A 13,088-nucleotide genomic window follows, 5' to 3' on the forward strand; every position below is an offset into this window, starting at 1 on the left:
CCCTGACCTTTCTCTGTGCCCCTGACCTCGGTCTGTGCCCCTGACCTCGGTCTGTGCCCCTGACCTTTCTCTGTGCCCCTGACCTCTGCACCTGCGGCACTGCAGCGCAGCATCCTGGGAGATGTAGGCTGCAGCCGGAGGGACCGGGCACCCTCTTTTGCGCAGGTGCGCTCTTCTTGCCCTCACAGCCCCCCCCACCCAGGCAGGGGTGAGTCCCAAGGGGCTAAGTCCCTCACTCGGCTGGCCTTAGTCACAACTGGAGGTGTGCTGAGCCGAGGAAGGGGGTGTGGGCAAACAACAGGGCTCAGCAGGCCTTTGGGGTAGGTGTGGCCCAGAGCGTGTCAAATGCTGCTGCGACCCTCGACCCTCCACAACCTGCCGTAGGCTGGGCGGACAGACAGGCGGCAGGGCCTAGGACTGGTTCCTGCCCCACACCCGCGCTGCAGGTGTCCACCCCGCACCCCGCAGCGCACCCAATGGGGACACTGAGGTGAGGAGTGCCTCTGGGGTTTGGAAAGAGAACCGAGCTTTACTGAAGGTCTGAAATGTTCCAGGTGACATGCTGTTTTCCATAGGTGACTGACTTTGACCCTTACAGCAACCTCATAAGTCAGTTTTTCAAACTATGGGCTGCAACCGGGTAGTGAGATGGATGGTGAAGTCTGTTCAGTGACTCAAGACGAGTATATTTATCTGCCGGTACTTTTCTTTAGTTGGTATACGATTTACATAGAATGATCTGCACATTCTTTAGAGAATAAAAGTCTAAAATTTGTTGTAACTGCTACCCCCATCAAAATACAGAACATTTTAGCCCTGCCGGCGTGGCTCAGTGGTTGAGCGTCAACCTATGAACCAGGAGGTCACAGTTCAGTTCCATGGTCAGGGCACATGCCCGAGTAAGGGGCTCAATCCCCAGTGGGGGCGTGCAGGAGGCAGCCGATCAATGATGACTCTCATCATTGATATTTCTATCTCTCTCCCCCTCTCCCTTCCTCTCTCTGAAATCAATAAAAGCATATTAAAATATATACAGAGAGAACATTTTAACCCTCTGGAAAGTTCTGCCTCTTTCCAATCAACCCCTCTCCACACCTGTCCCCAAATAACCAGTTTTCCAGTTTCTATCTCTATAGGTTAATTTTGCCATATCTGCAGTATCTCCTCTTGTATGCAAGCATTTCAAAATGTAAGTAAAATAGCATATTATATATCCCACGTGATAAGGATTCTTTATGAAAAATAGCATATTATATATCCCGTGTGATAAGGATTCTTTATGAAACTTATAGCAGCTATATGTATATTGAGCACCTATGAGCCAAACACTGTTCCTGGTGCTGGGGATACAACACTGAATCAAATAGACAAAAATCCCCACCTTCATGAAATTTTAGTCTTAGTAAGTAGAGATAATCAACAAACAATAAGCACAATAAATAATTATATAGTATATTAGAAGAAGATGTGCTGTACACAAAGAAAAGTAAATCAGGGTGAAGGAGAGTAGGGGAAGATTAAGTTTAAATCAGGTAGACAGGGAGTCCTCCTTGATGATATTTGGGCAAAGACTTGAAGAAATAGTAGAAGAGTGTGCTAAACAGAGGAAACAGCCAGCGTGCACGCACACACACACACACACACACACACACACACACTAGATTGTTTTGTAAAATACATTTGTTACATTAATTAAAAATAAAACAAAACAACGAAGCCACTGGTACAACATAGGTATCACTTCCAGTTTTACTGAGGCTTAGAAAGGTGATGTGACTTGCCCCAGGTCAAATAGACAGCAGGTAAATTCAAGCCAAAATGTTTGCACCCAAATCTCCTCGTTACATGTCTCCTAACATAAAATACACCAATTAACTTGAACTTGGAAGTTGTCACGCCCATCTTTACAACAAGAAGAAAAAAAATCTGAACAAACTGGAAATCAACAACTCTTTTTGAATCCTGTGGAGAATTGAGATCACAGGGCAAATTACTGCCCTAAAAACTATAGGGAAAGGCAGATACGGAGAAGTTCCTGGGAGCAGAAGCCCACCAGTGCAGCCAGCATTGGAAGGAACACTTACATTGTGATTGATTAATTGCTGGAGGCTTAGTGTGCACTAGCATGGGTTAAAAACTCTAGGGTTCGGTCTTAGGAGGGCCCTCACATTTTAATGAGTTTTAACTCCAGGAGCCCCACCAGGTTCTCACAGTGAAGATCAAAGAAAAGGTCCCTCTGCTTCTGGCAGCGGAGGCAGGAAAGTAAATGTTTTGAAATACACGCAGAGCATTCTGTTCTGTTAAAGAAAGGGCTTGCATCAAAAGAAACTATTTTACCAGAGCTGAACTGACGCAAGGCAAGGGAAATACTCAACTCCAGCCCCCTCTAGCCTTTGACATGGACTAAAGGAAATACCCAACTCCAGTCTCTTCCAAATTTCATGTCTCCCCTTGGATGTTGGAGAAGCTGAAGGCACTTACAGAGGTCACACCCCAGAAACACAGACTTACTGAAAGACGGAAACCTAACCATAGGATTCTAGAACGCTCCCTTCCCTCTACATTTTACCATCACATCAACCAACCTGTGTAACAGTGCGCTACAGTCAAAATAACTGCAAAGCTCAGATGCTACTTAAGCAGGAGTCTCTGGAGAAAACCAAAAATAACAGGAGACAAAAATGAGGACACTAGAGGAAATTTTAGTCTCTTACATCTACATCTACAACAAACAATAAACTCAGCCTAACACCTATCCAGGTAAACATAAAACTTCATAGGAAAGGTCTGTTTACCTAACTTCCTTTTGCCTAATATACCATGTCTAGCTTTCAATAAAAAATGACAAGGCATGTAACAGACGAGCAATATAAGCAGAGAGATGGAAACTCCGTGAAAGAAGCTAGGTAAAGCAACAATTAGAATACTATACTGTTGGGTTTTAACATATGTAGACATATATGACAATGATAGCACACAGGGGCACAGAGTGGAGCAAGTTTTTTATATATCATTGGAATTAAGTTAACATTAATCTGAAGGCGATTATGATAAATTAACATATTGTCTAAGCCCTAGAGCAACCACTGAGAAAATAGTAAGTGGTTTTAAAATCAACAGATACGCCTGGCCGGGCGTGGCTCAGTGGTTGAGCATCGACCTAGGATCCAGGCGATCAGGGTTCGATTCCCGGTCAGGGCACATGCCCGGGTTGCGGGCTCGATCAATGACTCTCTCATCATTGATGTTTTTATCTAGGTCTCTCCCTCTCCTTTCCTCTCTCTGAAATCAATAAAGATATATTTTAAAAAATAAAATAAAATAAAATCAACAGGCAGTCTGCTCTCAAGAATGAAGAGCATTAACTTCTCAGCCCTTGAGTGTGTGCTGCGCACAGTGACTCCCCCAAGGGATTTTACTGTCTATGAGGTGAACAGACAAACCCCGACGGAAGACCCAGCCCTCCAGCCCTGGGCCCTTTATTCTCCTTGGTTGCTGTTCCCACCTTCTTCCACCCAGGACTCTGCGTGGAGCAGGTCCAAGGAGCAGAGAAATAGCTGTTGAGGCTGCCTCTCAGCGAGGTCCGCGTCTCTCCGGCTGACTTCAACATTAGTTTAGTATGTACGTGCATGCACTGGACTAGAGCAGGAGATATTTCTTTCTTTTTTTTTTTAAATATCTTTTATTGATTTCAGAGAGAGGAAGGGGGAGGGAGAGAGAGAGAGAGAGAAACATCAATGATGAGAGAGTCACTGGTCGGCTGCAGCCCGCAACCCGAGCATGTGCCCTGACCGGGAATCGAACCCCAATCGCCTGGATCCTAGGTCGATGCTCAACCGCTGAGCCACGCCCGGCCGGGCAGAGCAGGAGATATTTCTTAAATATATGACTCCCTGACTCAGGTTGATTGGCCTGTCACAACAGGTAACCAATGGGGTTCTTATTTTACTACAATAAAAGGAGCTAAATGTTTCTAATAGCAATAATACGTGGTCATTGTTAAAAACTCACATATGACTGTAAAGAAGAAAGTGAAAAGCAACTGAATTTCACCTCCCAACATCAACACCATTAACCTTAGATGTTTACAAAAATGGAGCATGGTATATATGTTTATAACTAAGATTTCACTTAGCAGTACACCACAGGCATCTATTTCATTATATTCCAATGGCTCAATACTATTCCCTTGTGTGGCTGTACCATAATATGTTTAGCCAAGCTCCTATTTGGAGGCCTGGTTTGTTTTCAATTTTTCAGTTAAAAAAAAGAATAATGCTGAGATAAACCTCCAGTTCCTAGATTATTTATAATTGATTTTAATATGCGGTTTGAATTTTATCCACAAGGGGGAAGCAGGCTACTGTGAGAAGACAACCTAAGATTAAAAACCCCAAACTAGAAAGTTCTTCAGCATACATAAGCTCGCCCCGACCTTGCGAGGCGGATATTAGTATTTCCCCCTTGGCGTGGATAGAGGAGGCCGGGTGTGGGGAGAGTAAGCAAGGCGGGCAGATTCTCATCACCCACTGAGTGCCAAGGCGGAGCTCAAAGCTGGCTCTCCCCTTTTCACTGAGCCCCCAGAGTTGGCAGCAGTAAGGCCTCCTCCTTACGTTCAGTTCAGTCCTAGGAACTGTGCTGGGTCACTATTCAGAAATAAATAAGAGGATCCCTGGTCCTAAGGGGGGGAGGGGGCATTATCAAACGGGAGCACAGACGTATACATAAATAGCTGCACAACTAAATGCCCCCCAGAATACAGAGAGCCCAGGAAGGCAGGCAAGTCACTGTGACAGCGCGGCTGGGCACAGCTTGATAAAAGAGGCCGGACCACAGTACAGGCTAAGGCTTATTTCGCATTTTCTCCGTAAGAGGCAGACTCTCATTTAAAGCTCCCCGTGGGCTCAGAAGGTTAGCCCCTTTTCGCAGAGGATCCTGCAGCCCACATCCTTGATGTTTGTGCGGTAGGACCTGGAAGGGACGGTAGACCTTCAACGGGCAGAGCTCGGAGAAAGACTCGCAGAGAAGGAAACACAGGAACGAAATCCGGGGGGCAGGAAATACTGGCATGTTTGGGAATACAAGGGGATCAGTGTGCGTGGGGCGTGTAAGACGATGGATCTGAAGACAGTAAGAACTAGAGCCAGATTGGAGAAGTCTGTGAGGAGCAAGCCAAGGAGCTCCCACTATCTTTTATGTTGAGGCAGGGAACCAACCACTGACAATGCCATCACCTGACTTTATGGAGATTACTTGGGTGCATTGCAGAAGGGAACAGGACACTAGTCAGGGGTTGTTAAAATAATTCCGGCTAAAGATAAGAAGGAACGAGCGCCAAAAAAAACATTACTGAGATAAACCCACAAGATTTGACATCTCCTTATGTCCTGGGGAGAGAACTACGGTTAAGGTTTCCGTTCGGGGGCAATGGGAGAATGTGAGTGTACACCAAGGGGGCGGGGGGAGTGTGACGGTCACTTTTGTTATATGAGATGGAGGAACTGGAGGGACCTCTCGGTGGGGTTGTTCGGCGGGCAGCTAGAAGTAGGAAGCTGGTGATTTAGATGTCACCTGAGAATCAGAAGAAATGACCCGGGAGCCAGCCAGGGAGAGTCTATACCTGAGATTCAGCGGGGGGTGTTGGGACCGGGGGACCCGTTGGGAAGAGACTGCTCCAAGGCCTGGCTGCCGCCTGAGCTGCGAGCCGGACCCGGGCAGCGGGGAGACTGCTTCCTGCAGCCCCCCGGAGGCTGACCGTACCGAGGCCCGTTTGACATAAACCAGCCCCCCTCCCCTGCTTCCTGGTGCATGCTGGTTCCTGGAACAGGTCATTGTCCGATCTGGTCAAACATGTAAGATAACTCCCCACACCTGGCAGCATTCACGTGTTAGCACCCGTGAGTGTCCCCCCTTTCACTTTCTGCGTAACTCTTTGGCGCCTGTGCCAGCGGTGCGGGGGTCCATCTGCCTTGCAGCCGCCCCAGACATGTCTCCTACGTAAGGCCCCTCTATCGATGACCAGACTGAAGCCGGCAGCTTCTTTCTTCAGTCTTCCCTGCCCTCTGCTTACAGAGGTAGAGTTTCAGACCCAGGACCCTTTTCTGGGCCTGTAAGTACTTAAAATAATCTGTAATTCCACTGCCTGATTTCCATCCTAGAGAAATAAAGTCACAGGAAGGTGTACTAAGGCTAGTCACAGCAGCGCCGTTTGCAGCCGTGAAAGGCTGTGTGATGGGAGGCGTGAGCACATGAACCACAAAACACCCACATTGTGCCGTGATTAAAAATTAAGTCTAATACAAATACTAACAGGGACAGATCTCTAAAACATACAGTAGTGAGAAAAGCAAGTTGCAGCACAATTATAATGTGTAATGGTGCTTATGGAAAAAGAAGTCAAAAATGCTGCTCCCTCTGTATTTTAAATGGCGTGTGCGTGTTTGTGTGTGTGTGTGTGTAGAGAAAATTCTGGAAGAACAGGTATACTGCTAATTGTGCTAGAGAGGAGTTGCCACAAAAATGGAGAGCAGACGGGGTGAAATGGGATTTTAGCCTCAGTTGTCAAATTTTAATTTACAAGAAGGAGGTAACCATGTATTATTTGTGTGGGAAAAGCTCTCAAACTATTAAGAAATATCTAGATGCAATGGGAAGAAGAAAGAATGGAAGAGATGGGCACACACTCTGAGACTCTGGGTGGGGCGGTAACTGGGGACACTGGGAGAAGTGCCTGGCATTGCGAGGTGGAGGGGCAGCCAGGGCCCTCAAAACCCTGCGGACGCGGCCAGCCAGCTGGGTGAGCCCTGTGAGCGCTGTTAGTTTTTAACACCTTTCAATTACAGCCACAAACTCCTGTGTCCTGTAAAGGTCACCATGACCCACCACTTGCCTTGGAACGAGGCTGTTTGTTCTCGCCTGCGTTGTGAATGTCCTAGGACTTTTCATCCAGTGCTTGTGTCCACGTGGACCTGCCCTTCCCATCCCAGAAATTCCACAGTGGTTGTTCTTGGTGTTTTCATTCCAGTCCTTCAAGCTGCCTATGAAATCCACTCGCTCCCATTCCAGCCCCAGCAAATACCCACCGCATCGCTTGTCTCTCATTCAGAAATACTCCCAGTCCAGGTCACTTGTAAGAGGATTGCTGTGGGTGGCCTCTTGTGGACTTTCTCAGGGGACACTGGACTAGACGTAGCTAACACTGAGCGCAGAGAGGTGCCAGGCACTGTGCCAAACTTCATAGAAAGCATCTCATTTAAGCCTTCCAGCAACCCAGTAGGTCAATACTATTCTAGCCCTCACTGCACAGCTGAGACTTGGGTGTGTGGAGGTAAGATGGGATGGGCGAGTGTGTGGGTGTCTCACTACTCGAGTTTGTCCTAAGGGACTGAATGAAGGTGGGATGTAGGGACTGGGGAGGAGTGAGTGACTGGACTAGGGAACAACTTCTCAGGTGCTTTTCAGCCATGATTTCATCTCATTTCGCCACAGCGCTCTAATGGCGGGGGTCATTAGGGGAAATAATGAGATGAGTCAAGCTGTAATTCCCTTAAAGTGGCAACCATTGGGTCAAAGGCTTCTAGGCCCATTAACCTACTACGCAGCCCTGAACAAGTCCGCAAGGGGTAGACGCAGGATGTACGCTCTCTGTGGCCCCTTTGGGCCCAGCTCTTTAAGGGTCATCGAGTTCCTGGCAGCAGGTCCTCCCAGTCTGGAAACTCTTGGCCAGGCACCTCCTGCTCTCTCTCCATGCCCGCCCATCCCAGGAGATAAAGCTAAGTAGCAGAGGCGCCGGTCCCCTGCAGTTAACACACAGGCTGTTTATATCCTGGGGCAGTCACGGGTTAGGGGCAGACGGGCTGGGAGGTCACGCTCCTTCCCAATGTTGAGGTTGCTCATAAACATTTGCCCAGTGCGCCCTCTGGGATGGATGCAAGGTCAGCTCTGGGCCCATCAACCTTGCTGGGCAGAGCGCCAGGGCCTCCACACCTCGCCTCCCTCTCCTCCCTTGCCCCTCTGTGCTTCACCCCTCCTCCCTAATCCTGGCCCCTACCCTTTGCCTTCCTATTTCCCTGCTCCGGTCCTGCCCCCACCTCCATCCCCAGCACTCACATCCCCTCTTACTGTGCCTATCTGCATGTGCCTATCTGGATGTGAGAGGGGAGACCAGGCTTAGCTCTAAAGAGGGCTGACATGTGCTCGCTTCGGCAGCACATATACACACACAAAAAAGTAAGAGGGCTGACCACTGTGGTGCCAGCCAAGCCAGGGCAGCCTTGGCACTGACCCACAAGGCCACACCCTAGAACTCTCTGCTTTTGCCTCATAAGATCTAGGGGTGGAGGGAGAATGTAGAATGGGCGAGACCAGGATATTTTAACCTTTGGTTTATTTTTGCCTTCGATATGACTCATCCGGTGGCTTAATGGTCAGAGATCATTGCATAAATTGCTGTGTGATTTTGGGCAAGTCTCCTTCACTGTCTGGGCTTCAGTGCAGTGTGGGAAAGAAGTGAAGAGTGCAGGCCCTGGAGCCAGATTGTCTGAAATGGAAACCCATCTGCACCACTTAGCAGCTTGGGTTATTAACCTCCCTATGCCCCAGTTTCCTCAATTTTAAAATGGAATTTATATTATACACACTTTACAGAGTTGTTATGGGATTACATAGTTTGTTTAAAACACGTAGACTAGCCCGGCCGGGCGTGGCTCAGTGGTTGAGCATTGACCTAGGATCCAGACAATTGGGGTTCGATTCCCGGTCAGGGCACATACCCAGGTTGCGGTTTCGATCAATGACTCTCATCATTGATGTTTCTGTCTCTCCCTCTCCTTTCCTCTCCTTGAAATCAATAAAGATATATTTAAAAAATAAAAAAAAAACAAAAAACAAAAAACAAAAACCACGTAGACCAGAGCCTAACCCGTAGTAGGCACTTGCTCAGTGAATCTTAGCTATTACAGGTGCAGGGCAGGTTGAACAGAGGGTGTGTGCATGTGGGAGAGAAGGGTATTCTCTCAGGGTATTCTGAAGTCCTGAAATCTCACAGTCCTCCTCTTTGTTGGCCTCCGGATAAGAACAGCTCAGAATCTTGTACACAAAGTACTTGACTGTCCCAGGGAGGCCATAGGAAACTAGTCGAAGACTTTCCAAACCAGATGGAGCCCTTGGAGGCCATGTGATCCATGGTGCAGAAAGGGCAGGAGGACCAGAGTGATGACAGGACAAAGCCACGATGAGCTGTAGACTTGCAGATGGCTCTATGCAGAGCGTGAAGGGTTGGGAGGGGCAGTGGGACGGTAGGATGCTGAGGGCTCAGGCACAGGCTCTGGTCCTTCTAAGATGCTAAGTTTAGGCACCCACTCCAAGGCTAAGATACGTGGGGCCATCACTGACATCTTTAATAGTAATAAGGAGGACGGAATATATCCCAAGACTGCACCAAATGTTTTTATACATTCCACCTCAGTCCATACAAAATCCCCTTTCACGGATGAGGCAAGATGCCTTCCGCAGGGTGGAACAACCGGAAAGAGGCAGTGCTGGGATTCAAATGCAGGTTTTTCTGATGCCAAAGCCAGAGTTCTCATGTGACACACTTTGAATGCTTCCCAGTGCCAAACTTGGGGCCTGAGCCACAACGCAGAAAAGTAAGGACCTTCCATTTCTGTCCAGCTGAGCTGGCCAAGCAGATAACACAGTGGATGAGCCTGGGCTCCAGGTCATCTTCACCCTGGCCCACAAGCCCTGATGGCAGAGTAGCTCCTGTGAAGGAGGGTAGGTCCTTTCCTTCAGGGGCCCTGCCGTGATGCTCTCTAAACCCACCGTCAGGGGGAGAAGCAGTGGCTGTTTTTTGCCGGAGGCAGGGAAGGAGGGCTTAGAGCCTGGGCTTATGGGCCTAACTGGCCCAAACTTCAGCCAGGGCCTTCACTGACTTGGACGGGAGGATCGGGAACAAATGGAAAGTGGGAGAAGCAAGAAAGGGGGTAACCTGAAAAAGAACTTCCTCTCAAAACATGTAAAGTTGAAAGATGATATGAATTTGTCATTTTAATGTAGTGTAAGAGACACATGATATATATTATACAGTCTGCCTTCCCACATGTGCGGCAACCCATCTGTTATTTTCACTACAGTAAGCTCACTGCCCAACCCAGGACCTGACTATAGTCAGTGCTCAATAAACATATGAAAAGTGAATGAAAATATGGACGGAGAGAATGAAAGCTGGGTCAGAAAACCCGCATTTTAGTATTTAGCTCCGTGGCTCCCTATCACCCTTGGGCAAATCACTCTGACTCTATACACCTCCGTATCTGTAAAATAGATACCATGGTAGTTCCTACTTCAAAGGCTTTAAAATTATACAGTTCAGGGTGGGTAACTGTGGCTCAAACACTGAGTGTCAAGCTGACAATTGTTTTTCTTCAGAGCTCAACAGATTGCTGGGTTTAGCAATCTATTCAAAGAGCTGCGCCAAACCAGGGCCAGGGCCAGGCCAGAGTGTGGCTCTAGGAATGGCAATTAAACAGGAAAAGACTGCAAAGCTGCTTGGAGAAATACACCATCCAGGGGGCTACAATAAAGCAGGCATGAGAAAGAGATTCTTTCTCCCCAAGGGGTCCTTTAGCCTTGCCCACTCAGGGGATTGGTTAGCATTATCTGGAACGCAGATAGGCTTCAATCTGAAGAGGTTATAGGTCATCTAGTCCACATACCTCCCCCCTCCCCTTCTACAGGTAAGGAGATAATAGCCCAGTGAGGGGGTCGAAGGGCTGAGTGGCAAGGACCAGGTGTTCTAGTCTCAGCTCAGTGCTGTTCCCACCCTACCAGTTCAAGGGGAAGGCTATGCAAGGGTGGATTTTAAGAGAAACCAGTTAGGACAGGGAAAGAATGCCTCCACGGAGCAATTTCAAATGGGCTTAAAAAGGGCTTAAAGAAGAGGAGGAACAGAGGGAGGGAAAGGTTGAGAAGAATCTCTTACACCCATGTGGGTTATGTTTCAAAGCCATTTCATGTGGAATAGCCTGTTAAATGTGCGGATTTAAGGTGGAGCGTTACTGCTGGGGCATCAGAAAGGCCCTTTCAGCGTCCAGCTCTGCCATGTACGAGCCCTGGGACCTTGGGCAAATCCTCTCTGTGAGCTTGAAAATTATCATTGGAAGCGTGAGGATAACAGCACCCACCCTGCAGAGCTGGTCCTCAGGGACCCGTTGGGTAATGGATGTGGGGGGGTGCTAATTAAAACATAACAAAGCCAGAACTAGATCCCAAATGCCCCGTTACACTAGACGGGAAAAGATAAAGGGCAGGGCAGGCAGCTTTGGGAATGTCTGTCAGTGGAGTCCAAGGACCACATTTTTGAGTAAAAAGGAACTTGGTCATCTCTAAGGACCCTTCTGGCCTGAGAATAAAAGATGTTGGAGTTCAGCGGGAGGGCCAGGTTATTTATTTCCCATGGACCACAGGGCCCTCAGGTTATTTATTTCCCATGAGCCACAGTCCCCTTATGAAAAAGGAACTTTATGTCCAGAGCTCAGGCAGGCTTTCAGCCTTGGGGTCAGCTTGCCCAGACTCTCCTCCCTAGTCCATTTCTTAGCCTCACCCACATTTTACTACCTGAAAGCAAGAGATGGAACTTTCTGAGCCACACCCCCTCCCCTATGGAGGCTTGTCCCTAAATAAAGTCAAAGGACAAAGGAGGAATGAGATACACTCGAAGATCTATGTGCCTGCACTTCCTTTCTCTCGTTCATTCATTCTTTATAAAAAACCTATTTATTGACTAAACTGCCTTCTGCTAGGGGCTGGACTTACAACACAGAATAAAAGATACGGCCTTAGGCCTCATGCTGCTTATATCCCAGTTGGGAGGAGAATGGGGTAGACTATAAATAGGTACATAAATAAATGAATGAGATTATTTAGAATTGTGAAAAGTAATGAAAGGATAACAAAAACAAAACAAGGTGGTGGGGCTCTTGTTCTGTCCACTGTCCTCGAGGTAAAGTCCAAGGCCATCTGACCTGATAACTGCTCCAGCCTTATCTCTGGTCACTTTTTACCATCAGCCACAAAGAACATGGAGGGATGAAAGTTGGAAAGGGCCAAGCAGCCTTTGGTCACACAGCTCCTTCCACCCCAAACACTCTTTCCCTCTTTCTCTACAGCTTTCCTGTCTCTCACACAGCTGACTCCTTGTGCTCCTTCCCAGCTTACTAGGTGGGAGCCAGCCCTGCTCCCACCGATCTGGCTCAGCTGTCCATCTCTGCTGTCCCTTTCCCCACGAGCACAGCCATCCCCCTGTGCAGCCAGCTGACTTTCACCAACTCACCCGCTGTGAGCTCCTTGAGGTCAGGAATCATGTCTTGTTTGCTCTGAATGGTTGAATCCTCAGCAGTTGGCACAGTGAACTTAATAAACACCTGGTAAATTAATTAACAGTAAGTTTAAGAGCTCAGTAATATGAGGAGAAGTATTGACAAGATATGGTTTTGGAGACCAAGAGTGAGTTGGAAGGGAAAAACCAATTCCTCAGTCCTTGCTGGAGTTCATATTGCAGCGTCTTTCAGCCCCGACTCTCTGTTTGAGCCTCTTTAACGGCTTATTGAGTGGGCAGGGCAGAAATTATTAACTTCATCTAACAGCTGGGGAAGGTCACCCCCAGATGGGAGATATCGCTGGGCCCAACCCCTTCATCTTGCAGGGCATGTGGAAGGGGTGGTAATATGCAGACTCTGAACTAAATGTCCTTGCTCATTTAAAATCAAAATAACCGCCTGGTCGGCATGGCTCAGTGGTTGAGCTTTGACCTAGGATCCAGGAGATCATGGTTCGATTCCCGGTCAGGGCACATGCCTGGGTTGCGGGCTGGATCCCCAGTTGGGGGCGTGTAGGAGGCAGCTGATCGATGACTCTCTCATCATTGATGTTTCTATCTCTCTCCCTCTCCCTTCCTCTCTCTGAAATCAACAAAGGCATTTTTTATATACATACAGATATATATAAAGTCAAAATAACCATTTGAGTGTGACAATAACCACAAAGGAGGAGACATGGTTTACCCATAGTCCACCCTCACCCTGTAACCC

General features: G+C 47.9%; 1 protein-coding gene across 2 annotated transcripts in view; it reads right to left on the minus strand.

Moving 5' to 3' along the window:
* Positions 1 to 12,580, minus strand: part of ZNF300 (zinc finger protein 300) — a 35,466-nt gene extending 22,886 nt beyond the window's left edge. For both annotated transcript variants that reach the window (XM_081136927.1, XM_081136923.1), the window contains exon 1: positions 12,332 to 12,580. In XM_081136927.1, coding sequence (XP_080993053.1) covers positions 12,332 to 12,362 — 31 coding nt within the window. In that variant the 5' untranslated portion in view covers positions 12,363 to 12,580. The remainder of the gene's footprint in view (positions 1 to 12,331) is intronic.
* Between the last annotated feature and the right edge of the window lie 508 nt (positions 12,581 to 13,088).

The sequence above is a fragment of the Miniopterus schreibersii genome, assembly GCF_964146895.1.
Source record: "Miniopterus schreibersii genome assembly, chromosome: 4".
NCBI lineage: Eukaryota > Metazoa > Chordata > Mammalia > Chiroptera > Miniopteridae > Miniopterus > Miniopterus schreibersii.